The sequence below is a fragment of the Ovis canadensis genome, chromosome 21 (assembly GCF_042477335.2).
Source record: "Ovis canadensis isolate MfBH-ARS-UI-01 breed Bighorn chromosome 21, ARS-UI_OviCan_v2, whole genome shotgun sequence".
In the NCBI taxonomy this organism is placed as follows: Eukaryota; Metazoa; Chordata; class Mammalia; order Artiodactyla; family Bovidae; genus Ovis; species Ovis canadensis.
Window position 1 is genome coordinate 24,174,787 of NC_091265.1, and position 26,396 is coordinate 24,201,182.

The 26,396-nt window shown below is 38.4% G+C and overlaps 1 protein-coding gene across 1 annotated transcript in view; it reads right to left on the reverse strand.

Moving 5' to 3' along the window:
• The window catches only part of TMEM135 (transmembrane protein 135), a 268,804-nt gene that overhangs the window by 133,181 nt on the left and 109,227 nt on the right, over window positions 1–26,396 (reverse strand). The window contains exon 5 of the mRNA XM_069564786.1: window positions 24,051–24,116. Within this exon, the coding sequence (XP_069420887.1) occupies window positions 24,051–24,116 (66 nt within the window). The remainder of the gene's footprint in view (window positions 1–24,050; window positions 24,117–26,396) is intronic.

Below are 26,396 nucleotides of genomic sequence, written 5' to 3' on the forward strand. Positions count from 1 at the left end.
TTTTGATCTGCATTTCTCTGACAGTAATGTTGAGCATCTTTTCATGTGATTTTTAGCCATCTGTCTGTTGAAACATACTTTTAGTATTCAGTTCAGTTCAGTTGCTCAGATGTGTCCAACTCTTTAGGACCCCATGGACTGCAGCACGCCAGGCTTCTCGGTCCATCACCAATTCCTGAAGCCTGCTCAAACTCATGTCCATTGCATCAGTGATGTCATTCAACCATCTCACCCTCTATTGACCCCTTCTCCTCCCGCCTTCAGTCTTTCCCAGAATCAGGGTCTTTTCAAATGCGTCAGCACTTCACATCAGGTGGCCAAAGTACTGGAGTTTCAGCTTCAGCATCAGTCCTTCCAAAGAACATTCAGGACTGATTCCCTTTAGGATGGACTGGTTGGATCTCCCTGCAGTCCAGAGGACTCTTAAGAATCTTCTCCAACACCACAGTTCAAAAGCATCAATTCTTCGGTGCTTAGCTTTTTTTATAGTCCCTCACATCCACACTTGACTACTGGACAAAGCATAGCTTTGACTAGATAGACCTTTGTTGATAAAGCAATGTCTCTGCTTTTTAATATGCTGTCTAGGTTGGTCACAGCTTTTCTTCCAAGGAGCAAGCATCTTTTAATTTCATGGCTGCAGTCACTGTCTGCAGTGATTTGGGAGCTCAAAAAAAGGAAGTTTGCTGTTTCCCATCTATTTGCCATGAAGTGATGGGACTGGATGCCATGATCTTAGTTTTCTGAATGTTGAGCTTTAAGCCAACTTTTTCCCTCTCCTCTTTCACTTTCATCAAGAGGCTCTTTAGTTCTTCTTCACTTTCTGCCATAAGGGTGGTATCATATGCATATCTAAGGTTATTGCTATTTCTCCCAGCAATCTTGATTCTAGCTTTTGTTTCATCCAGCCCAGCATTTCACATGATGTACTCTGCATATAAGTTAAATAAGCAAGGTGACAATATACAGCCTTGACATACTCCTTTCCCGATTTGGAATCAGTCTGTTGTTCCATGTCCAGTTCTAACTGTTGCTTCTTGACATGCATACACGTTTCTCAGAAGGCAGGTCAGGTGGTCTGGTATTCCCATCTCTTTCAGAATTTTCCAGTTTGTTGTGATCCACAGAGTCAAAGGCTTTGGCATAGTCAATAAAACAGAACTAGATGTTTTTCTGGAACTCTGTTGCTTTTTCAATGATCCAACGGATGTTGGCAATTTGATCTCTGGTTCCTCTGTCTTTTCTAACTTTAGCCTGAACATCTGGAATTTCATGGTTCACATACTGTTGAAGCCTGGTTTGGAGAATTTTGAGCATTATTTTGCTAGCATGTGAGATGAGTGCAATGTGAGATGGGCACAATAAAGGACAGAAACAGTATGGACTTTTAGCATTAGAAACCCCTTTATTTGCTATGGGGACTAAACAGTAATTCTCTAAAAATCATTCTGTATCACTGCCATTTTTAAAGACTTAAAGTAATCAGATACTCCTACAGAATTATGTCTAAAAGTCATTCTGTCAGGCAAAACTACAGATTAATTACTCACTATGCATTTTCAAAGAGCAGCAGTTAAAGGCATACTCTATTACTACTGAAGATTAAAAACTTTGTGGATTTAGAAAATAATTAACCCAATTATGTAGGTAATTCCTGGAGAAGGAAATGGCAACCCACTCCAGGATTCTTGACTGGAAAATCCCATGGACAGAGAAGGCTGCCAGGCTACAGTCCATGGGGTCGCCAAGAGTTGGACACAATCAGCAAATAAACCACTACCACCATGGAGGTAATAACAAATATCAAGTTTATCTGAAATTAAATTGCTTTTTAGAACATATACTCATGTAACCGCTTTTTTCTGGCTTTATAGTAATGGCTTAAGAAACTGGCATCTTTTGTTCTCAGTACTCCAAGGGCAAAAACATTAACAGCTGTCAGTCATTATCAACCTCAGGAGAGGGCACATGCATCCGAGTTTATACTGTGTCCTGCACACCCAGCCTAGACTGAGCACACAGAGGGAGAAAGGGATAATAAGCACTGGTTTTATATGCCAGGTACTTGGATCTTTAATCCCACATGTATCTTTTCAGCAAGACACTTAACTTCTCAGCACCTCAGATTCTTCTTCCACCAAGTGGGAAAATGAATAAAACCTTTTCTGTCTGCACCAAGTGTGCCTATGAGGACCGAAAGAGATAGCAAAGTGCTATATCCTGTGCTATCAAGAGCCTTGTTGATAGCAGAAGTCAGTGCTATCATACTTAATAAATTGAGGCTTAATAAATGACTTCTGATTTGGGTGATATAAAGCAGCTGGCGTCCCCTCCCAGGCAAGTAGGGGGCCAGGTTAACCAAAGAACAGAGGGATCAAAGGCTGAGTCTTGGATGAAAGCAGCCAAGAATGAAGAGACTGTTCAAAACACCACTGTTCTGGAGTGAAGGGTCTGCAAAGAACGATAGTCAGAACTCAACTGGATCTAGGAGGCAGAATCCAAGGACAGTCACACCATAGATATTAAAGATTTATGGAGACTCAAATTCCTGCCCAACGAAAATATTTCTCATCACTTACAATTTACAGAACCCTAATTATGGTGGCACCCTTTAAATCATTATAACATAATAGGTACATGTGATTATTACAGATTATATTGAACAGCCTTCCACCTAATACCACAAATTCAACAGTGAATGAGAAACTAAAAGCTAATCATACCTAACAAGAGGGGACTGTCATTTTTCGTTTTTTCCTCTTAATTTATTGTCAGTTTGTTGTTATTAACTCACTGAACATAAACTGGAATTACGCACCAAGTGTCATCTAAAGGAATACAAAGGAAAATTAGACACAAAAACCGCCCTTATGGAACTTAAACACTAGCCAGAAACATAAAGCAAACTGACAAACGCATTTTCAGGAAATACTCTTAGAGGGTACAAATACTGTGCTGTGACATTGCTGAAAAAGGAAAAATGATTTCCAGCTGGGGAAAGAAACATACTTCACAGAGGAGGTAGCAACTGAGATGGGTCTCACTTGAGGAGTGAGTAGGATTTGAGTATGAAAAGTGGAAAAAACAGGAAAGGGCATAGAGTTCTTTTCAACAAACATTTACTTGCTATTGGGTCTTTCATCATCTTCTGACGTGGCAGAGCTAGCTATAACCATCTGCTTTTTAGCGTTCTGTGAGGTAAGCAGACATCGTGATTCCTTTCTCGTTTGGCGGTGGTGGTGAGAGAAGGGGCTGTCGTATTTTGCAGCGTCTGGGAGTTTCCCTCCCCATGGAGTTGCACAACCCAGTAGCACCAGAAAAGGAAAACACCTTCATACACTTTCACTGTAATTCTTTGGTCTTAACACCTTTGGTAAATTTGCCTTATTTAAAATGTGAATTTACTACGGGGCCTTAGTAATAAGCCATGTTTAAGGAAACTATAGAAAAGACTATACCTAGTATATAACGTGATTTTCTTCTCAAGGGTTTTTATTCTACTTAGCATTTATGTGAAAATATAACACAATGGTTTTTAAAAAATACTAAATAGGACTGCTAAACCACTGTTGACAAAATCCACGCACAATAAAGCTAAGTACAGCTCTTAAGGCAGCAGAATCAGTATTTTTAAAATGCAAAATAAACAATACTGTAAGATAGCTGTCAGAACTAAAAGATCTGGAGCTAAAATGTGATTAACTAGAAATTCTTATTTGCATCGGTAGTCCTCCACTTAATCCACCTGGCTTTCTACTTCATCAAGCGCAACCCAATATCACAAGTCTGAGCAGTAAACAAGAAACCGTAACTTAACATAGTTACAGAAAATGCTTTTGTTTATTTCCCTCCACCTAATTTGAATATAGAATTTTAAAAAGAGACATAGAATGCAGGTCACAAAATGCACATTGTATACAACTACTCTTAAAAAGAAACATAAAACACACATATATATTTCATTTTAATATATAAATTTACAAAGTCTGCATGGGAAGAATAAAGATTTCACTTTAATACTGTTAAAATTTTTATTTTTTGATAAATGCTTTTCAATTGCCTTTTTTTTTTTTTTTCAGCCATGCCACATGGCCTGCAGGATCTTAGTTCTCCAACCAGGGATCAAACCCTTGGCTCTTTTAGTGGAAGTTCAGAGTCTTAACTGACTTTGAACTTTGATAAAGGACTTTTCAACTTCTTTCTTGGAATTTATTAAAGATAGTAAGATTTATTACTCCTATTTCAAACACTCCATGTTATCAATCTTCTCTTTAACATAAAAATTGGAAACTTAGTTGAAAAGGAACTAAATACTCCAACATCATACAGACGTGAATATGGACGAATCTGGGGGACTTAGTTTCTAGTGCCATAGGGGAGGAACTTGGAAGTTGCCACTCCAACATAGTAATTAAAAAGTTGAACAAAAGAGACGCAGATGTAAAGAACAGACTTTCGGACTCTGTGGGAGAAGGCAAGCGTGCGATGCTATGAGAGAACAGCACTGAAACACGTACATTACCATATGTAAAACAGATGACCAGTGCAAGTTCGATGCATGAAGCAGGGCACTCAAAGCCGGTGCTCTGGGACAACCTGGAAGGGTAGGGTGAGGAGGGAGGTGGGAGGGGGGTTTAGGATGGGGGACACATGTACACCCGTGGCTGATTCATGTCAATGTATGGCAAAAACTACCACAATATTGTAAAGTAATTAGCCTCCAATTAAAATAAATAAATTTAAAAAATTTTTTTTAATTTAAGTTGAACAAAAAACCCAACAACTCTTGGAAACAGAGCAAACCACTCCCCAAAAGCTGGAGAAACAGACGAGCAAATACAGAGTCACAGATTACCCCAGTAGAGACTCAGAGTGGAAACCATGGGAACCAGTGTGCAGTAGGAAAACCTACACTGCAACCGACCGAACTGCAAAAGGTCCAGTGTAGACAAATCAGAGAGTTAAAAAGTCTAGGGGTACCAGTCATATGGGGAACCTCACACTTCTGTGAGTTTTATCTCCAGGAGCTGAAATAGGTTCTCACAGCAAATAGAGAAAAAAATCTCCCACTTCAGATCACGGGGAGGGGAAAAGGAACCACTTTAAAATAAGCCAGAGCACTCTGCTCTTAATAAAACCGGCCTTTAGGGAAAACTATATTAACCAGAGTCTAACCTGATGGGTGCTTCCCAGGTGGCTCAGTGGTAAAGAATCCACCTGCCAAGCAGGAGATGCAGGTTTGATCCCTGGATTGAGAAGATACCCTGGAGAAGGAAATGGCAACCCACTCCAGTATTCTTGCCTGGGAAATCCCATGGACAGGAGTCTGGTATGCTATAATCCACGGAGTCACTAAGAGTTGGACACAGTGATTAAACAACAACAAAACCTGATGGGTATTATGAGAGCCTAACTGGTCTGGAATAACCCAACTCCAGTCTACTTAAGCCTTTCTGCCCTACCTAAAGGGAGAGTAACCAAAAAAATGAAAAACACCTGCAAAGCTTACAGTCCAGAGCACAGGCTTACTAAAGGACTATAGATTGCTTCATCCCCTATCCCCCCAACCCCCACATCTCAACATCACATTACTAAAGTCATATTTACAATGGTTCCTTTTACCCAGTATGTCATGTCCAACTATCAAGAAAAAATTACAAGACATACTAAAAGGTAAAAAACACAGCTTAAAGAGACAAAGCAAGCATCAGAACCAAACACAGCAAAGATGTTGGAATTATCAAACCAGGAATTTAAAACAACTATGATTAATATGCTAAGGTATCTTTCTAATGGACAAAGGAGTCTACATGCAAAAAGATGGAAATGTGAGCATAGAGATGGAAATCCTAAGAAAGAACCAAAAAGAAATGTTAGAGATTTAAAACCCAAACAAACCCAGATTGTAACAGGAATGAAGAATGCTTTCTTGACAGACTTATTATATAGTAGATATGACATGGCTGAGGAAAGAGTTTCTGAGCTGGAGGCTGTATCCGTAGAAACCTCCAAAAACTGAAAAGCAAACAGAAGAATTAAAACAAAAACAGAACAGAATATCCAAGGGCTGCGGGCAACTACAGAAGGCATAACATATACATAATGGGGATACCAGAAGGAGAAGAAAAAAAGGAACAGAGCAAATATTTGCAACAATGACTGAGAACTTCCCCAAATTAATGTCAGAAACCAAATAGATTCAGCAAGCTCAGAGAAAACTAGGCAGGATAAATGCCCCCAACAGGCTGCCAAAAAAATACACCCAGGCATATTTTCAAACTAGAGAAAATCAAAGATCAGGGGGAAATTCTGAAAGAAGCCCAAGGAAAAAAATAATTTGTAGAACTAGCCTCCTAATTATGCTCCTTAGTCTTAAACAGTAATAGTACTATCTTCCAAAACAACCACTGATCTGTTCTCCCATCCCCTCGAGTTTTGGCTTTTGCAGAATATCATATAAACGGAATCATACACTGATGATGAAGGTTTTGCTGAGCTTTATGAATATGTAGATGTTTGTCTTCACCAAATTTGGAAGCTGTCAGCCATTTCTTCAAATATTTTTTCTTCACAAATGTCTTTGCCTTCTCTAGTATACATAAGACACAAATGTGAGACCTCTGCTATTGTCCTTCAGGTTTTTAAGCTCTGTTTATTTTCTTTAATCTTTTCTTATTATTTAGATTGCACAACTGAACTATCAAGTTTCTTCAACATTTCCTTCCTCTGTCTTCTCCATTCTGCTATTGAAATCATCTAATGAATTCTTAGTTATTTCAACATTTAATATTAATATTTGAGCTATTTTAATCTTCTGTCCCCAAATTTCAACTTGGTTCTTTTTATAGTTTCTTTTTCTCATCGAACTTCAGACTTTCCATTCATTTCAAAAGTGTTTACACACTTTTTTACACTGGGTTACACAGTGTTTTACACAGTGTTTACACAGCATTAGAATGACTGCTCTGAGAACTTTTATTGTATTTCCAACAGCAAAGTAATTGCATAATTGGTACCTGTTGATTGCTGTTTTCCCCCCACAATTGACTACGATTTCCCTAGTTTTTGGTATATCAAGTACTTCTGGACTATATCCTAGAGACTTACATTTTGACACTCTTAGTCATGTTAAAGACTCTGCAGAACTAATTTGTTGTTTTTGTCATTGTGGTAGGCAATAAACGCTATTCGGTTCCAACCGCAAGTCCCAACCCACCGCTTGTGGGCTGTGGTTTCAATATTATTTTCAGTTTTCCAAGTCTTTCCAGTATTATTTAGTCTCTCCCCATATGCGCCACCAAAAGGCAGTGGTCTATGCTATAGTTCAGTTCTCAAAACCTTAACGCTTCCTCAAGTAAGTTCCACAAATGCTTAGCTCAGGAGTGAATTTCAGACTATATACAGATTTAGATCATCTTTTTCTCTGTCTTCTGCCTTACCATGGTTTATCCATAGTCTGCTTCCTACATCCCTTTTCTCAGTCCTCTGCCTACATTAAATTTTTTGATTCCCCATTCAGTCGCATATTTGTTGCAATGACATCTGCCTCAGGGATAAAGCGGTAAGGAAAACAAAGGAAGCAAAAAAGTAACACATATTCTCTCCATACTCTTCGGACCACAGGAGACCCTTTTCCCAGCTTCTGATTAAAGAGAAAGATGATCTTTCAGGGTTTTAAATGGCCGCCCAGTGCCATCGCTACCAGCCCTGGAGGACAGCCTCATGATCGGGGCCCACCTGCTGTCCCAGCAGAAGGACAAAACCAAAACACAAAACAAAAAGAAAGGCTGATTTTATGCAGAATCTTCTGTATGCAAGAGCCCTATTTTCCAGGTCTCTGACCATACATACACAGAGGAAGAGGGGTTTCTCTTAGAGCTTTTTCTGCCTGGATCCATCGTGGGGATCAAGAACAGGGGGTTCCCTAGAGTTCAAGCCAGGAGACAGGGGACAGTGGGTGGGAGCGAAAAGGAAACTCACTGCTGATCAGTCACCAGTCCCAATTTTGACTTCCTTGCCTACACCTCCTGCGATTATTTACTCTTCAGAGGTCTCATGGTAGCTCTATGTGTTCTGTTCAGAGTTTTTAGTTGTAATCAGTGGAAGAGACAAGAATGTGTTTCCTCCTCCATCTCAGCAGAACTGGAACCACAAAATTTCCAGAAATAAATTCCTAACATTTACAATCAGTTGATCTGTGACAAAGGCGTCAAAGCAATTCAACAGGCAAAGAAGAGCTATTTCAACAAATGCTGCTGGGACAACAGGATATCCATATGCAACATAAATAGATAAAACTTTGCCTCACACTGTATACAAAAGCCAACTTAAAATGGATCACAGACCTAAACGTAAAACCAAAAATTATAAAACTTTTAGAAAAAACATAGGAGGCTCTCAGTTAGCTTAGAAAGATTTCTTGGTGATGATACCAAAAAACCCCACAAAGTGAACCTCATCAAATTTCAGACCTAGACAACAGAAAGACAGACAACAGACTGGGGAAAAAAAAATTTTTCTTCAAGTCGTATATTTAATAGATTTGTATCCAGAATTTTTTTTTTTAATCACCTCCTACAGAGGATATGGAGAGAAGGGAATCCTCTTACACTATATTGGTGGGAATGTAAACTGGTACAGCCATTATGGAGAAGAGTATGGAGGTTCCTTAAAATACTAAAAGTAGAGCTACCATATTTTTTTATTTAAGTCACTTCAGTCGTGTCTGACTCTGTGCGACCCCACAGACGGCAGCCCACCAGGCTCCCCCGTCCCTGGGATTCTCCAGGCAAGAACACTGGAGTGGGCTGCCATTTCCTTCGCCAATTCATGAAAGTGAAAAGTGAAAGTGAAGTCGCTCAGTCATGTCCGACTCTTATCGACCCCATGGACTGCAGCCTACCAGGCTCCTCCATCCACGGGATTTTCCAGGCAAGAGTACTGGAGTGGGGTGCCATTGCCTTCTCCCATTCCTGGGCATATATCCAGAGAAAAACATGATCCAAAACGATACATGTACCCCAAGGTTCACTGCAGCCCTGTTCACAATAGTCAAGATGTAGAAGCAACCTAAATGTCCATCAACAGAGGAATGGATAAAGAAGATGCAGTAAATATATCCACTGGAATAGTACTCAGCTGTTAAAAAGGTGAAATAATACCATCTGCAGCAACATGAATGGAACCAGAGTGTTAGTGAGTCAGATAGAGAAGGAGAGAAATATCATGACATCCCTCATATGTGGATTCTAAAAAAGAAATGATACAAGTGAACTTACTTACAAAACAGAAAGAGACTCACAGACTTAGAAAATGAACTTATGGTTGCTGAGGAGAAGGGACAGTTAGGGACACTGGGAAGGTCTATATTTTAAATGGATAACCAACAAGGACTTATTGTATAGCTCATGGAACTCTGCTCAATGTCATGTGCCAGCCTGGACCGGAGAAGGCTTTGGGGTAGAACGGACATAGGTATATGCATGAGTGAGTCCCTTTGCTGTTCACCTGAAACCACCACAACATTGTTAACCAGCTATATCCCAATACAAAATATAAAAAGTTCAAAGTTTGAAAAAAAAATTACCTCCTACAACTTGAGAAACAAAACACACAAAACTTGGCAAAAGATTTTAGCAGACATTTTATCAAAGATATACCAGTGACTAATAAGCACAAGGCAAGATTCCCAACATCATTAGTCACTGTTGTTGTTTAGTTGCTAAGTTGTGTCCTACTCTTTTACAACCCCATGGACTGTAGCCCACCAGGCTTGGGACTGTAGCCCCCTCTGTCCATGAGATTCCAGGTAAGAATACTGCAGTGAGTTGCCATTTTCTTCTTCAGGGGATCCTCCCAACCCAGCAACTGAACCCACATCTTCTGCATTGGCAAGTGGGTTCTTTACCACTGAGCTACCAGGGAAGGCCCGTTAGTCATTAGGTAAAGGCAAATTACAGCCACAGTGAGATATAGCAACATATTTTTAGAATGGCTATAATCAAAAAGACTGGTAATACCAAATGCTGGCAAAGATGTTGACAAATTGGACCTCCTGTCCATTGCCACTTGGAATGTAAAATAATATAGCCACTTTTTCTTTTAAAAGTTCCTCCTATTATAATAGGAGGGAAGGGGGCAGGGCACAACTTTTGAAAGAGTGGCATAGCCCAAGGACACAACACAAACCTACTAAAATCAAATGGGCCCAAGATGGCAGACAAGTCAACTTCCACTAGACCTTGACTCTCAATAAGCAAGCTAAATGGCACACCCAGAGGCACCATGACAGTTCCGAGGCACTGTCAAAAGACCAAGGAGTGGGCAGTGGCCCAATTCCTGGAAATCTCCACCCATTCCCCAAAATAGTTGGAATAATCCTCCCAATCATTAGCATATGAAATTACCCAGCCCATAAAAACTAACCATGTCACATTTTCGTGCCTACACTTGCCCTCTGCTATGGCCCACACTCTGTGGAGCGTGCTTTTCTCTGAATCCAAATAAACCCATTTCTTACCTATCACTTTGTCTCTCACTGAATTCCTTCTGCAACCAGATATCAAGATCCTGAGCTTCTTTAGATCCTGAAACCAGGTACAGTGGGTTTTGGCTTGGGTTGAGCACATGGGTCAACGCCCTATCCAAGGTAAACGGTTTCAATATGACTGAGCAATTTCACTCTCAGTATCAAACCAAGAGACATTAAAACATATGTCAACACACAAGTCTTCTATGCAAATGCCCACAGAAATATTATTCATAATAGCCAAACACTGGAAACTGTCCATATGTTCATCAGCTGGTTAGTAGATGAACAAAATATTATCCACACAATGGAATACTACTCAGTCATGAAAAGGAAAAACTACTATGGATGAATCTCAAAAACGTGCTAAGTGAAAGAAGTCAGACATGAAAGAGTATATATTGTGTGTATGCATGCATGCATGCTAAGTCACTTCAGTCGTGTCTGACTCTTTGCGAAACTTGGACCATAGATAGCCCACAAGGCTGCTCTGTCCATGGGATTCTCCAGGCAAGACACTGGAGTGGGTTGCCCTGCTCTCCTCCAGGAGATCTTCTTGACCCAGGGATCAAATCCGCATCTCTTATGTCTTCTGCATTGGCAGGCAGGTTCTTTACCACTAGTGATACCTAGGAAGCCCCATATATTCTATGATTCCATATATATGAAACTTTCAGAAAAAGGAAATCTATGGATTTGTGCTTTAATAAAGAATATATCTGTGTTTTGCTCCCTGTTCCTGGTACACAGCTTTAAACATCCTTGGAATTTCCTGAGTGGTATAAGTATCTGTTATGCTAATGAAGTGATTCATAGCTTTAGGATCTGGGCTGATCACCAGAAAGACCAACCACACCATTTAACACAAATCTCAAGTTCTGCCACATCCTTACTGTCTTTACATTGCAAACTCATCTACTGAGAAAAAAGCCAAGAGTCAACAAAGAAAGAAAAAAAGATATACAAACAAAATGGTAAAACTTATAATTGGACAGACATTTTTATAAATAATTAAATTTTTTGGAAATTCAAAATGTTTCAGTCACTTGCTGCTAAATTCACCCCAACACTACACACAAAATTCATTTGGTATATGAGATACAAAGAAACATTTTCTGTATATCTAAAGACTTGATTTTCAAAAGAGAGCCTACATTCGCTAATGCTCTCAACCACATACAGCTATATAACCAAAGTAGGCAAGTTTAATAAGTTCAGGGGGAGGTAGTTGGAACTGGCCTTACCCATGTGGAAATAATCGCCTTCCTGGCCTACAGCTCTTCCTATTAGGATCAAAACAGACTGATGTTATCTTAAGAACCCTTCCAATTTTTGAAAAATAAAACCTAAGTGTTCCATAGTTAGCCAGATATTGTCCAGATATTGTTTGTTTTGCTTAAGGAGAAAATTATGGCACATTTATTTCTGTACTTAAATCAAAAGCAGAGTTACTATTATGAAGAAAATAAGGGCATTCTGAAAGATAATTATCTCAGTATAGAAAGGCATATACAGAGTTGGTATAGACAAGGCCACCAAGCTTAAACACTGTGATCTGATATTATTAAAACCTCACCTTGGCCCATGGCCTTCTTTGGATCAGAATTTTCAAATAAACTGTTTGTTCACCAAGAATATGAAATAATGTGATAGCATACAAATGGTGAGCCATTTAAATTCAATACAGTGACAAGGATAAACTATTACAGCAAGAATAAAATACAAATTCTGAAGCTCAATGTTTTACAATGCCATTCTGGCATGGATTCTAAATTTTCTAAGCACCTGCCAAAATATAACATGTTGTTTTGATTCATGGAATTGGAAGAGTGGGAGAAAAAAAAAAAATGAAGTCAGACAAGTCTTCTGCCCCTGGCAGTTCAGTATCTATAGCATCTAGACTGATGGCTATTAAGAAACACAACTTTGTAAAAGCAAACAATATAGTCAACCCCAGACCTCCTTGAAGTCTCTTTTTAATGTTTCACCACCATGAAATCATGACTAATGACTCCAGTTATCTCCAACTTTCTGTCCTATAATCAAAACTCATTTCTTCCCACCTCATCACGAGACAGGAATGGGACTTCTTTATATATACCTTGCTTATTATAAACACTCCCTAGCCCTTAACCTTGCTCTCTATATCCTTTTCTGTATTTGTTTTCTCCTTACCAGGGTGTTATCCATTTTCCCCATATGCTTTTTTTAAACTACACCCTACTTGCTTCTTGAAAGGAAAAAACATTACAGTAACTTTTCTAGGCTCAACTCTAATAGACTACAGTCACCTGTCAGCATCCACAGGGGACTGGCTCCAGAACTGCCACAGATGCCAAAATCCACAGATGCTCGGGTTCCTTACATAAAACGGCTTAGTACAGTCAGCCCTACACACATGCGGATGTGGAAACCATGAACATCGAGGTCCATCTGCATTTGCACGGTTTACCACTATACGCAGAATGAGGAAATCCCTGCCAAAGGAAAAACAATAAACTTGAAGATATTGTTTGGAGACACTTTAAAGTGGTCAGAATTTTTTTTTCTCCCTTAGTGATACGGGGATATGAGAGGAAGCTAGTCAAGTTAACAAAGAGCATATTTCAATGGCAACAGATGTGTAAACTTATCTTCATATTTTCTTCCCATTAAAATGTAATACATAAATCAAAGGTGTTATCATAGAAGAGATAGTCCAGTTTTCCTGGACAGAATTCTTCACTGCTGAGCCACCAGGGAAGCTCGCAGCTATTGGCATAGCTATGGATCCAAAATATCTATCTCCCATTACCAGCAGTTAGAGATACCCATATACTCACGTTAATATAGAAAATATATCATCCTACTTAATTCAATAAATAGTTATAATTTAATACAGGCTAAATCCTAATAGGCTTACTTTGTATTATTATACTAGCTGCTTTATAAATCTATTTTTTCACAGAGTAAGGCATGAGTGGATGCTTTTAATCCTATTTAAAGAAGACAACAGGACAGTGTATGGCAAGGCCCTAAGTGACAGGCTTATGGACGCAGTCATGGGCCTGTAAAGTTTCCTGAGAGCTTAAACCAGATTAGTCTTGTTTATAATTAAAACCTAGCACTTTGCATAGCACCTGGCACTCAATACTCAGGGAAGAATGGAGGGGAGGTAACACTCGATCTGCTACCAGCGCCACATGTTACATCTACCTTTAAGATGTGCTCAGCAAGTACTGCTCACTGATTAAATTTTGCAAGCCCCTAGGTACCGGCACTCTAATAGCTTCAGAAACTTCCCTATTGAAAATACTAATACACTGCTTATTAAAGACATGTATTTCCTGTGTTTCAGTCGTTGCGATCATGTCCAACTCTCTGTGACCCTATGGACTGTAGCCCACCAGGTTCCTTTGTCCATTGGATTTTCTAGGCAGGAATACTGGAGTGGGTTGCCATTTCCTTCTCCAGAGGATCTTCCTGACCCAGGAATCAAAAAAACATCTCCTGCTTCACAGACGGATTCTTTACTGCTGAGCTACCAGGGAAGCGCATATATTTCCTGAGGTGATATTAAAAGAGAAATAGTTAAAAAATATACTTAATTAAGCAAAAAAACATGTAATTTTTAAAATATAAATAGAAGTTTACTTCTAGGTTTCCTTATATAAAGAACTTGCATTCATAATAGGAAATTCTTGATTCAAGTATTATATTAAATTGAACATAATTTTAACATAATTTCAAGTTTTGGACATGTATCTAATATCTTAATGATCAGTTAACTTTGTGACTAAGAGTGAATGTATGTATATTTTATAGATTCTTCAAGCACTCCTTAAGGCATGAAAAAATTTTGTTTAAAAATGTATCATTCGACTTACGAACCTTATGATTTTAGAATAATCAGTTCAGTTCAATCGTTCAGTCGTGTCTGACTCTTTGCGACCCCATGAATCGCAGCACGCCAGGCCTCCCTGTCCATCACCAACTCCCAGAGTTCACTCAGACTCACGTCCATCAAGTCCGTGATGCCATCCAGCCATCTCATCCTTGGTCGTCCCCATTTCCTCCTGCCCCCAATCCCCCCCAGCATCAGAGTCATTTCCAGTGAGTCAACTCTTCGCATGAGATGGCCAAAGTACTGGAGCTTCAGCTTCAGCATCATTCCTTCCAAAGAAATCCCAGGGTCGATCTCCTTCAGAATGGACTGGTTGGATCTCCTTGCAGTCTAAGGGATTCTCAAGAGTCTTCTCCAACACCACACTTCAAACGCATCAATTTTTCGGTGCTCAGCCTTCTTCACAGTCCAACTCTCACATCCATACATGACCACAGGAAAAACCATAGCCTTGACTAGAAGGACCTTAGACAGCAAAGTAATGTCTCTGCTTTTGAATATGCTATCTAGGTTGGTCGTAACTTTTCTTCCAAGGAGTAAGCGTCTTTTAATTTCATGGCTGCAGTCACCATCTGCAGTGATTTTGGAGCCCAAAAAAATAAAGTCTGACACTGTTTCCACTGTTTCCCCATCTATTTCCCATTAAGTGATGGGACCAGATGCCATGATCTTCATTGTTTGAATGTTGAGCTTTAAGCCAACTTTTTCGCTCTCCTCTTTCACTTTCATCAAGATGCTTTTGAGTTTCTCTTCACTTTCTGCCATAAGGGTGGTGTCATCTGCATATCTGAAGTTATTGATATTTCTCCCGGAAATCTTGATTCCAGCTTGTGTTTCTTCCAGTCCAGCATTTCTCATGATGTACTCTGCATAGAGGTTAAATAAGCAGGGTGACAATATACAGCCTTGACGTACTCCTTTTCCTATTTAGAACCAGTCTGTTGTTCCATGTCCAGTTCTAACTGTTGCTTCCTGACCTGCATACAGGTTTCTCAACAGGCAGGTCAGGTGGTCTGGTATTCCCATCTCTTTCAGAATTTTCCACAGTTCATTTGTCCACACAGTCAAAGGCTTTGGCATAGTCAATAAAGCAGAAATAGATGTTTTTCGGGAACTCTCTTGCTTTTTCCATGATACAGTGGATGGTGGCAATTTGATCTCTGGTTCCTCTGCCTTTTGTAAAACCAGCTTGAACATCAGGCAGTTCATGGTTCACGTATTGCTGAAACCTGGCTGGGAGAATTTTGAGCATTACTTTACTAGCATGTGAGATGAGTGCAATTGTGCGGTAGTTTGAGCATTCTTTGGCATTGCCTTTCTTTGGGATTGGAATGAAAACGGACCTTTTCCAGTCCTGTGGCCACTGCTGAGTTTTCCAAATTTGCTGGCATAATGAGTGCAGCACTTTCACAGCATCATCTTTCAGGATTTGAAACAGCTCAACTGCAATTCCATCACCTCCACTAGCTTTGTGATGCTTCCTAAGGCCCACTTGACTTCACATTCCAGGATGTCTGGCTCTAGATGAGTGATCACATCATCATGATTATCTCAGTCATGAAGATCATTTTTGTACAGTTCTTCTGTGTATTCTTGCCACATCTTCTTAATATCTTCTGCTTCTGTTAGGTCCAGACAATTTCTGTCCTTTATCGACCCCATTTTTGCATGAAATGTTCCCTTGGTATCTCTAATTTTCTTGAAGAGATCTCTAGTCTTTCTCATTCTGTTCTTTTCCTCTATTTCTTTGCATTGGTCACTGAAGAAGGCTTTCTTATCTCTTCTTGCTATTCTTTGGAACTCTGCGTTCAGATACTTATGTCTTTCCTTTTCTCCTTTGCTTTTCATCTCTCTTCTTTTCACAGCTATTTGTATGGCCTCCCCAGACAGCCATTTCGCTTTTTTGCATTTCTTTTCCATGGGGATGGTCTTGAAAGCCATTTCGCTTTTTTGCATTTCTTTTCCATGGGGATGGTCTTGATCCCTGTCTCCTGTCCAATGTCACAAACCTCATTCCATAGTTCATCAGGCACTCTATCTATCAGATCTAGGCCCTTAAATCTATTTCTCACTTCCACTATATAATCATAAGGGATTTGATTTAGGTCATACCTGAATGGTCTAGTGGTTCCCTACTTTCTTCAATTTCAGTCTGAATTTAGTAATAAGGAGTTCATGATCTGAGCCACAGTCAGCTCCTGGTCTTGTTTTTGTTGACTGTATAGAGCTTCTCCATCTTTGGCTGCAAAGAATATAATCAGTCTGATTTTGGTGTTGACCATCTGGTGATCTCCATGTGTAGAGTCTTCTCTTGTGTTGTTGGAAGAGAGTGTTTGGTATGACCAGTGCTATATTATTTAGAATAATATAGCCCTAATATATATATATATATATATATATATATATATATATATATATATAAATCCACAATGGAGAAGGAAATGGCAACTCACTCCAGTATTCTTGCCTGGAGAATCACAGGGACGGGGGAGCCTGGTGGGCTGCCGTCTATGGGTCTCACAGAGTCGGACACAACTGAAGCAACTTAGCATCAGCAGCAGCATAAATCCACAAAGGTATTTATGATTATATTTATCTTAAACTGAGGGCTGCACTACAGCAATTACACTAAAACTAAATATTATATATGACTTTTTAAAAAATCACATAGAAAGGCAAAAAAAGTTTTCCATTCTAACAAAACATACAGAATACCTAATACCACACAGTAACATAAAGCAAAAGTAAATACTATGTCAAGTCCCATATCCACCTTTCCAAAACAACAACAAACCATGCTACAATGTTCTATTTACACACAAAAAAATTTAAATACACCTCAAATTTCTTTCGTATTTCTTTAACTGTTTAGTCTAACTCAAATTTTACATTCCCTGAATTCACAGAAGCCATAAGATGGTAAATACTTCTCTAAGACAGTAGTTAATATTAGTAGCTAAGCTTTAAAAATCAGTGGATGTTTTAACAAATATAGGTACTAGAGCTCTAGGTTAGATCTAACTGACAAAGTCTTTGGGGATGAAGCCCATGGACCTACAGTTTATCAGAGCTCCCTGGGCAATTCTCATACATACTCAAGGCTGAGAACCACAAAAAAGAAAGGGTATACAAAGGTGTCTAGAAGCAGAAAATGTTAAAGCTAAATAGGACTGTAAAGATCATCTTATCAACTCATTTTCCAAAGTTATGAATCTGAAGTTGTGAGAAAGTAACTAAACTGTCCCAGATCGCATAGCTAGTGATGCCAGCAGGAGAAACGGGGCTAGCGGCAGGCAGTCTAGCGCTTTTTCTGCCACACAAGGCTGGCTTCTCCACTTGGGAGAAAGAAAAAGTATTAACTCTTGACTATACCACAAGCTTAATCAGTATCATCATAAGCATTCAAATAGCAAATTCTCAGGGAAATGTGACTTTTATAAAATACTCTTTCTTGAACCTCAAATATTTCCTTTGGAAAGAATGGTGATAAAAAGATCTAAAATGAAAGGTTGTTATAATCTATAAATGAGCTGAATAATAAAAAAGTGCCTGGAAAAGGCACTCAACAAATGTTTCTCTCCATCAACAGCATGATCTCCTCCCTTCCTTTTGGATTCTACACCAAGATATCTCTCCCTAACTCTCAACTATGTCCCTTTTTCTATTGTTTCTCCTAACTGGCAATGCCTTTTGACCTCTTCTTCTTCAGCGATGCTAATAAATTTCTTTAACACACAATTTAAGACGTCCCTTCTAACAAATCTTCTGAACTAACTTCAGTTCAGTTCAGTTCAGTCGCTCAGTCATGTCCAACTCTTTGCGACCCCATGAATCATAGCACGCCAGGCCTCCCTGTCCATCACCAACTCCCAGAGTTCACTCACACTCACGCCCATCGAGTCAGTGATGCCATCCAGCCATCTCATCCTCTGTCATCCCCTTCTCCTCCTGCCCCCAATCCTTCCTAGCATCAGAGTCTTTTCCAATGAGTCAACTCTTCGCATCAGGTGGCCAAAGTACTGGAGTTTCAGCTTTAGCATCATTCCTTCCAAAGAAATCCCAGGGCTGATCTCATTCAGAATGGACTGATTGGATCTCCTTGCAGTCCAAGGGACTCTCAAGAGTCTTCTCCAACACCACAGTTCAAAAGCATCAATTCTTCAGTGCTCAGCCTTCTTCACAGTCCAACTCTCACATCCATACATGACCACAGGAAAAACCATAGCCTTGACTAGACAGACCTTAGTCGGCAAAGTAATGTCTCTGCTTTTGAATATGCTATCTAGGTTGGTCATAACTTTTCTTCCAAGGAGTAAGCGTCTTTTAATTTCATGGCTGCAGTCACCATCTGCAGTGATTTTGGAGCCCCCAAAAATAAAGTCTGACACTGTTTCCCCATATATTTCCCATGAAGTGATGGGACCAGATGCCATGATCTTCGTTGTCTGAGTGTTGAGCTTCAGGCCAACTTTTTCACTCTCCACATTGACTTTCATCAAGAGGCTTTTTAGTTCCTCTTCACTTTCTGCCATAAGGGTGGTGTCATCTGCATATCTGAGGTTATTGGTATTTCTCCCGGAAATCTTGATTCCAGCTTGTGTTTCTTCCAGCCCAGCGTTTCTCATGATGTACTCTGCATAGAGGTTAAATAAGCAGGGTGACAATATACAGCCTTGACATACTCCTTTTCCTATTTGGAACCAGTCTGTTGTTCCATGTCCAGTTCTAACTGTTGCTTCCTGACCTGCATACCGATTTCTCAAGAGGCAGGTCAGGTGGTCTGGTATTCCTATCTCTCTCAGAATTTTCTGAACTAACTTACCCTACTCAAATTACTTGTTTCTTCCCTTATCATTTAAACTGCTCATGCTTTTAAACCATATACTTGCTTATCCCTCCTTTTGAAGCTCTGCAATTATAATTACTTCCCCCATTGCTTTGTACTTTTCAATCTTCTTCCATAATTAGAACTAAGTTATCAATGGATTAGAATACAAGCTCCCCAAAGACAAGGATATTTTGCTTACTGATGGAATGCAAGCACCTAAAACAATGCCATCAGTCTATCCTAAAGGAGATCAGCCTTGGGTGTTCATTGGTAGGACTGATGTTGAAGCTGAAACTCCAATACTTTGGCCACCTGATGCGAAGAGCTGACTCATCTGAAAAGACCCTGATGCTGGGAAAGATTGAGGGCAGGAGGAGCAGGGGCTGACAGAGGATGAGATGGTTGGATGGCATCACCGACTCAATGGACATGGGTTTGGATGGACTCCGGGAGTTGGTGATGGACAGGGAGGCCTGGTGTGCTGCGGTTCATGGGGTCGCAAAGAGTCAGACACGACTGAGTGACTGAACTGAACTGAAAACAATGCCAGGAATATTAGAAGCTGCTCAAAAAATACTTTCAAGGATTATTTCTCCTTCCATTCATCAGTCTTTCTAACATAAAGACACAGATATGAAACACTAAACTTTTTGGAAAAATGAAGATAGATATGTTTGTACTTTAGAAATTCACAAATTTTTTTAAAGTTAATAGAGCTGTAACAGATGAATCAACCTGATGGCTATAGGAAGTCATTACCTTCTTCACTACATAATACTCTGTGATTCAGTGGATATACAACGGCAGCTAACACAGAGAAAGTAAAGGCTTTAAGTGTTTAAAGTCCTAGAGTTTAAAATCCTGCCTTTCTATGGTGAAGAACTGCTTAACTTTGCTCTCTTTTAAAACTATGAATTAAGAATAAGTGAAAGTCGCTCAGTTGTGTCCGAATCTTTGAGACCCCGTGGACTATATAGTCCATGGAATTCTCCAGGCCACAGTACTGGAATGGGTAGCCTTTCCTTTCTCCAGGAGATCTTCCCAACCCAGGGATAGAATCCAGGTCTCCCGCATAACAGGCAGATTCTTGACCAGCTGAGCCACCAGGGAAGCCCAAGAATACTGGAGTGGGTAGGCTATGCCTTCTCCAGGGGATCTTCCTGACCCAGGAATCGAACCAGGGTCTCCGGCACTGCAGGTGGATTCTTTACCAGTCGAGCCACCAGGTAAGCTCCTGAATTAAGAACAACCTAATGAAAAAACACTGATTTCTGGGTTATTCAGGTTCAAGTTATACAACAGTATATAACTCTTGAAATACATAAATTAAAGAGAGCAATTTTATCTCTTTTTTTTTAAACAACTTGTTTCATCCTATACATAAATAAGGCTGAAAATACGATTATCCCTTTCTCAAAAAAGTTTTAAAACCACAATTTTTGAGTCAAGTACATTTAAAAACTATTTTTGATAGTGATAATTTTATAAGTTAGCCTTCCAGATAAACACACTACAAAATTCTACTCCCCCAAATTACCTGCTTTATAGCATTTTTATGCAATTTAATCAAAATACAAAAATCCAGCTAGCCCATACACAGGACTGTACAAAGAACACATCAACATGGTCAGGCATTCAGTGACAAAACAGAATTGTGAAGGGTCACTATTTTTCTCTCTTCATTTTAAGCCATATATTTCACGACACATATGAAAAGACAGCAGTGATAATTAGAATGCATCAAAAACATCTGGCTAATTACATAACCTCAGAGGTCTTAGCTATTGAGCTATAGCTATTTTTCAATTGTCAAACTACAGGACAACTGAATGAATAGAAAACTCTAAGTAAGTGAATACACTGAGGGAGATTATATTATATAGTGGAATGAATGGGTTTTGGAGACACACTGGAGTTCACATCTCAGGACTCCCATCTCCCAGTTGCAAAATGTTTAACTTCTCTGAGACTTGGTTTATGTATAAAAAGGGCATATTTCTCCCTTGCAGAGTTGTGATGAAGATTTAAAAGGATAATGCGTCATTCATTTGCTCAAATTCTCTAATGATTCATTATAACTTAGAAAAAAATTACAAACCCCTTCAAAAATTACCTTCTTATTTTCAAAGAAAGGAATCATGTTTTCTGGTCTCAACATTTCTTAAAATATGTTCAATAGGTAGACAAAACATAGGCTTAAAGTCAGAATTCAGGGAAGGGTAGGACTTCTCTGGTGGATCAGTGGTAAAGAATCCACCTGCAAAGTAGGAGATGTGGGTTCAATCCCTGAGTCAGGAAGATCTCCTGGAAAAGGAAATGGCAACCTATTCCAGTTTTCTTGCCTGGGAAATCCCACAGATAGAGGAGCCTGGTGAACTACAGTCCATAGGGTCACAGAAAGTTGGATACAACTTAGCAACTAAACCACCACCACCACAGGGAAGGGTACACAAGAGACAAGCAAAGCTCAGTGTCATCAAGCATTCAGATCACAAATTTATTCAAAGACTACTATCTTTGTAAACTTGATACACCGGTCTTCATTCCTCCTACCTGATATCATTGTCATGAAGTTACTTATTAATGCCTACTTAACAAATACTTTCACAGTAATGAGCTAAAACAATTTTCCAACTATCCTAGAACAAGTAAGCTCCTTACTAACCATCTCCCTTAGCATGTCATAAGTTTCCTAAATTCTAAATTTCTAAATTTGCTTTAAGTAGACCAAAAACTTTTAGTTTATCTCCTACCTCCAAAAACTCTCTATTATTGACCAGACACTAAAATTTAGCACAGTCCTAGGTGGCGCAAGTGATAAAGAACTTGCCTGCCAATTCAGGAGACATAAGAGACGTTGGTTCTATCCCTGGCGGGAAGATCCCTTAGAGGAGGGCATGGCAATCCACTCCAGTATTCTTGCCTGGAGAATGCTCATGGACAGAGGAGCCTGGTGGGCTACAGTCCATGGGGTTGTAAAAAGTCAGACACAACTGAAGTGACTAGGCTTGCATGCAAGTGGAATCTGGACTCGGACTCTAGTTACTTCCAGACTCAACCTTAACTAAACATTTCTACTCTTTTTCAGGTTTTTTCCCATGTATTGATGCCACTGTTTCCCCCACCAGAGAGTAAGCTCCCCTAGAGGCAAGAACCATATTATATCATCTATTCCCACAGCACTTAGTCTATTATGTCCAAAAATATCTATGCCACTTGTACATACATATATTCAATAATTTATTTGTTTTCCTTTGTCTTAATTGTTTAGTTCCCAAAGTTAAATAATTAAAACTAATTTGTAGCCTATCCCAGCTACCATTTACCGAATACTCACTATGTATCACTCTGTATTTTTTTAATCTACAGAATATTATCATATTTATCAACCCTAAAATATCATAGACTTACTTTTAGAGGAGTTAAAATGTGAAAAATAGTAAATGGTGACTATGAGGTGTCACTGATTAGACGACATATTCCATTTTCAGAGATCTTAAAATGCAAGAAAAAATGTGCAAGAGAGGGCTTAAAAATTTTGTCCTCACTAATACCTGTTAACCAGGTATTACTCTTACAATCTTCAGTTACAATCTTCAGTAACTGGGGGAGGAATGAATCAGAAGCAAGCTGATTTAACTACTTCCTCTCCATAAAGTAAAATACATACATGCATACTATGTGTTGATATGCTCAGAATACTTATAAAACTGTCTTGCATATATTTACTTCCCCAAACTTTTTATAAAGTTCAAAAGATCACTGATAACTCCCATTAAAAAAATCACAGTAATTACTAAAACCTAAAATTCATACTGACAAATTTTAGGCAGATAAATATACCCAACTTTATTAATGGCAATATTTTTTCTCTCAAAATGGCAACACAGACTTTAGTTTGTTGAGAATACAAAGAGATGAATTAAGTATTTTTCATAGACAAAGTATACATTATAAATCAATACCAAAGTAACTTGCCAATATACATACAATTAAACATTTAAAGGCATATAATTTCCAAATGACTGTACATTTTCACCTAACAGACTGATATATCTACTGCTGCTGCCAAGGCACTTCAGTCGTGTACGACTCGTGCGACCCCACAGACGGCAGCCGACCAGGCTCCGCCGTCCCTGGGATTCTCCAAGCAAAAACACTGGAGTGGGTTAAGTATTTGCTAGTAGAATACAAAAGGGAACATGGCAACGTGACATTCTGTTCAACTTCAACCTAAAGATATCTTAGTAAGGAAGTGAATAAAGAAAAAGCAGACAGAGTGGTAATGGAACCAGTAATAATTTGGTAGTGAAAATTTATTTCAGGTACTAGATTTTTAAAGAATTGGTAGGAGCATTTAGACAAATCTAAACTTAGACTCTTAGTTGAGCCGCAACTACAAGAAAGGACAGACTAAACTCCATTTCTCTCCCTCCCACTACCCTTCCTTCTGTGATAAATACTAATATTTCAAATTATTTTATGATAAGAAAGAAGTATTACAATTGTAGAACAAAAAAACAGGAAGAAAGAAAGAAAGACGGGGCTATTTTCAATAAATATATATGTATTTGAAGAAGTTATTATTAAATGTTATTTTCTTTTAAGAGTAAAAACAATTGGTAACCAAAGATTAAAAGGTTCAGCAATTTATATTCAACCAAAGATCAGGTTCTAATATGACTTAACTGAAATCAATTTGTAGGTCAGATTCACTCAGCATTATGTACTTCAGATATTTTCAATTTGTTATATTAATTTAAAAAACTGTGAATTAAGAACTAATAAGTACACAAAAATTCTCATCTTACTTCTCCATTTCTTAATGTTGTGATGACTCCTCTTGCTACACCCATTCTAAATAGTGTTTCCGTGGCCTGTGAATTTAAAAGAAAAAAAAAAGCAAAGATATATCATCTGTAATCTGTATTTAACTGTACATTCCAACACCAAAATGCAAAACAATATTACATTTTTCAGGAACTTCTAAAGGAGCATGAATAACGTATAATAAACTTTATACTATACTCCAAAATATCATTTTGAGAACATTTTAATGTTATAAAGAGCTCAAACTGCAATGTTTCAAAGGTTATTTTGATCTGCTATTTTCACTTCACACCTATAGTTTCAAATTAGAACACTTAAGTAAGTATAAAACTTAGTTTGGCTAACAAAAATTAAATAAGAACTTAGAACTTGAATTCAATTCAGCAATTACCATTTATTCTGACTGGTATACAAATACCAGTCCAAATAAGTTGACTGGTACTGAAATACTGACAGAAAATGAAGTAATTCTATGATGTCGTGTATTAAATAGCACCCGAGAAGACTTAATGCTTTCTATACACTAACAATGAACAATCCTAAAAGGAAACTAAGAATTTTGTTTATAACAGTATCAAAAAAAATTTTTAAGACATAGGAATAAATTTAACCAAAGAAGCAGAAGACTTATTCCCTGAAAACTAAAAAACACTGCCCAAAGATCTAAAAATATAAATAAATGCAAAGACAACCTGTGTTCATCAATTAAAAGACATAATATTGTTAAGATAGCAATACTATCCAAAATGACCTATAGAGTCAATGCTATTCCTATCAAATTCCAATGATTTCTTTACACAAATATACAAATCCATCCTAAAATTCATATGCAACCCCAAAGATCCCAAACAGCCAAAACAATTTTGAAAAAGAAGAGCAAAGCTGGAGGACTCACACCTTCCAATTTCAAAACTTACTTTAAAGCTACAGTAATCATAAAGATATGTATAGGCCAATGAAATAGAAGACAGAGCCTGAAAACAAACTTTCTGAACAGTCTAATGATGTTCAAGCAAAGTACTGAGACCATTCAATGGAGAAAGGACAGTCTTTTTAACAAATGGTACTGGGAAAACTGGACAAACACTACTAAATTTGTGAATTCAGCACATGAACATAATTTCAATCCATAACTCAGAGTTAAAATAGGCCACTAATAGGGAGGAAGAAGGGTTATCCATACACACAAACAAAAAACAAGCAATAAATGAATGACTTTGCTATGACAGATTTTTACAAATGCATATATAACTAGAAGTTGAGAGATTTACAGACATTTGCATTAAAAGAAAAAGTTTACCAATAATACATTGTAATTTTTTCTCATTCTTAATGATTTGTACACTAAATTACATCTTCCATCTTCCTGTTTCTTTTGAAAACCTTATTTAATTTAGTGATGTGATTAACAGGCCTCATCTAGGTCAGGTTAGTTACTATATATATTTGAGAAGCAAAAGGGGAAAGGCAGAGACAGCAAGCACTTGGGATAAAATACACAACTTCTCCTCTAAACCACATCAAACTACTTTACTCTTTTGTGACTCACAAACCTGAAGTAGTTTGAAGATTTAATTATTCTTTTGCACTTTCTCCAATAGAGAAAGAACACTAAATTCAATCTTTTGTTTCCAACTAAATTGATTTATTTCATGAGCTCTTCCCACCAACATTTTTAAGGGCGTCTCATTCTGACAACTCTCTGTCAATTCAGCTCAACTTCCTTTGATTCTATAGGAAAGCACTGGAGTGGACAACATTCTTTTGACCTCTACTAAAGAGACTGCTTTTAATTTACTTGTACCCAAACAACAACTAACAAGTGTCCGAAACAATGAGATACAGGGCTAATTCTCAGCATCTGTAAATTTATCACTAACAAATTCTTCATTGAAATTTCCCTCTTTTCGAGTTTTAATAATAACTAAAATGATTAACACTAAAAACATTCATTAGACGTTTGTCAATGGCAGAGAAAAAAACATCTGTAGGTTCTCAGTTAAAAATAGGTTAGCGAGAGAGACTGCTTTTAGGAAACGTGTTGGATGAAGCAACTCAGGGACATGAAATCTAGATGGAAGAAATGCAAAGTTGAAGAATGGATCCTTGTGTTTGGGTATGTGGGTGTATGTGTGTGTGTGTGTGTGTGTGTGTGTATGTGTGCATGTGCACATGCACAAGCCAAAAAAAGATCCAGAAGGATCTTTTCTAATATTCTATCATGCACATATACCATTTGCTAACAGTAAAAAGAAAAAGGGAAAAATAAAAGCAACAATTGTTACACACTAAAAGATGAAATAGATTTAAAACAGAATTTTGGAACA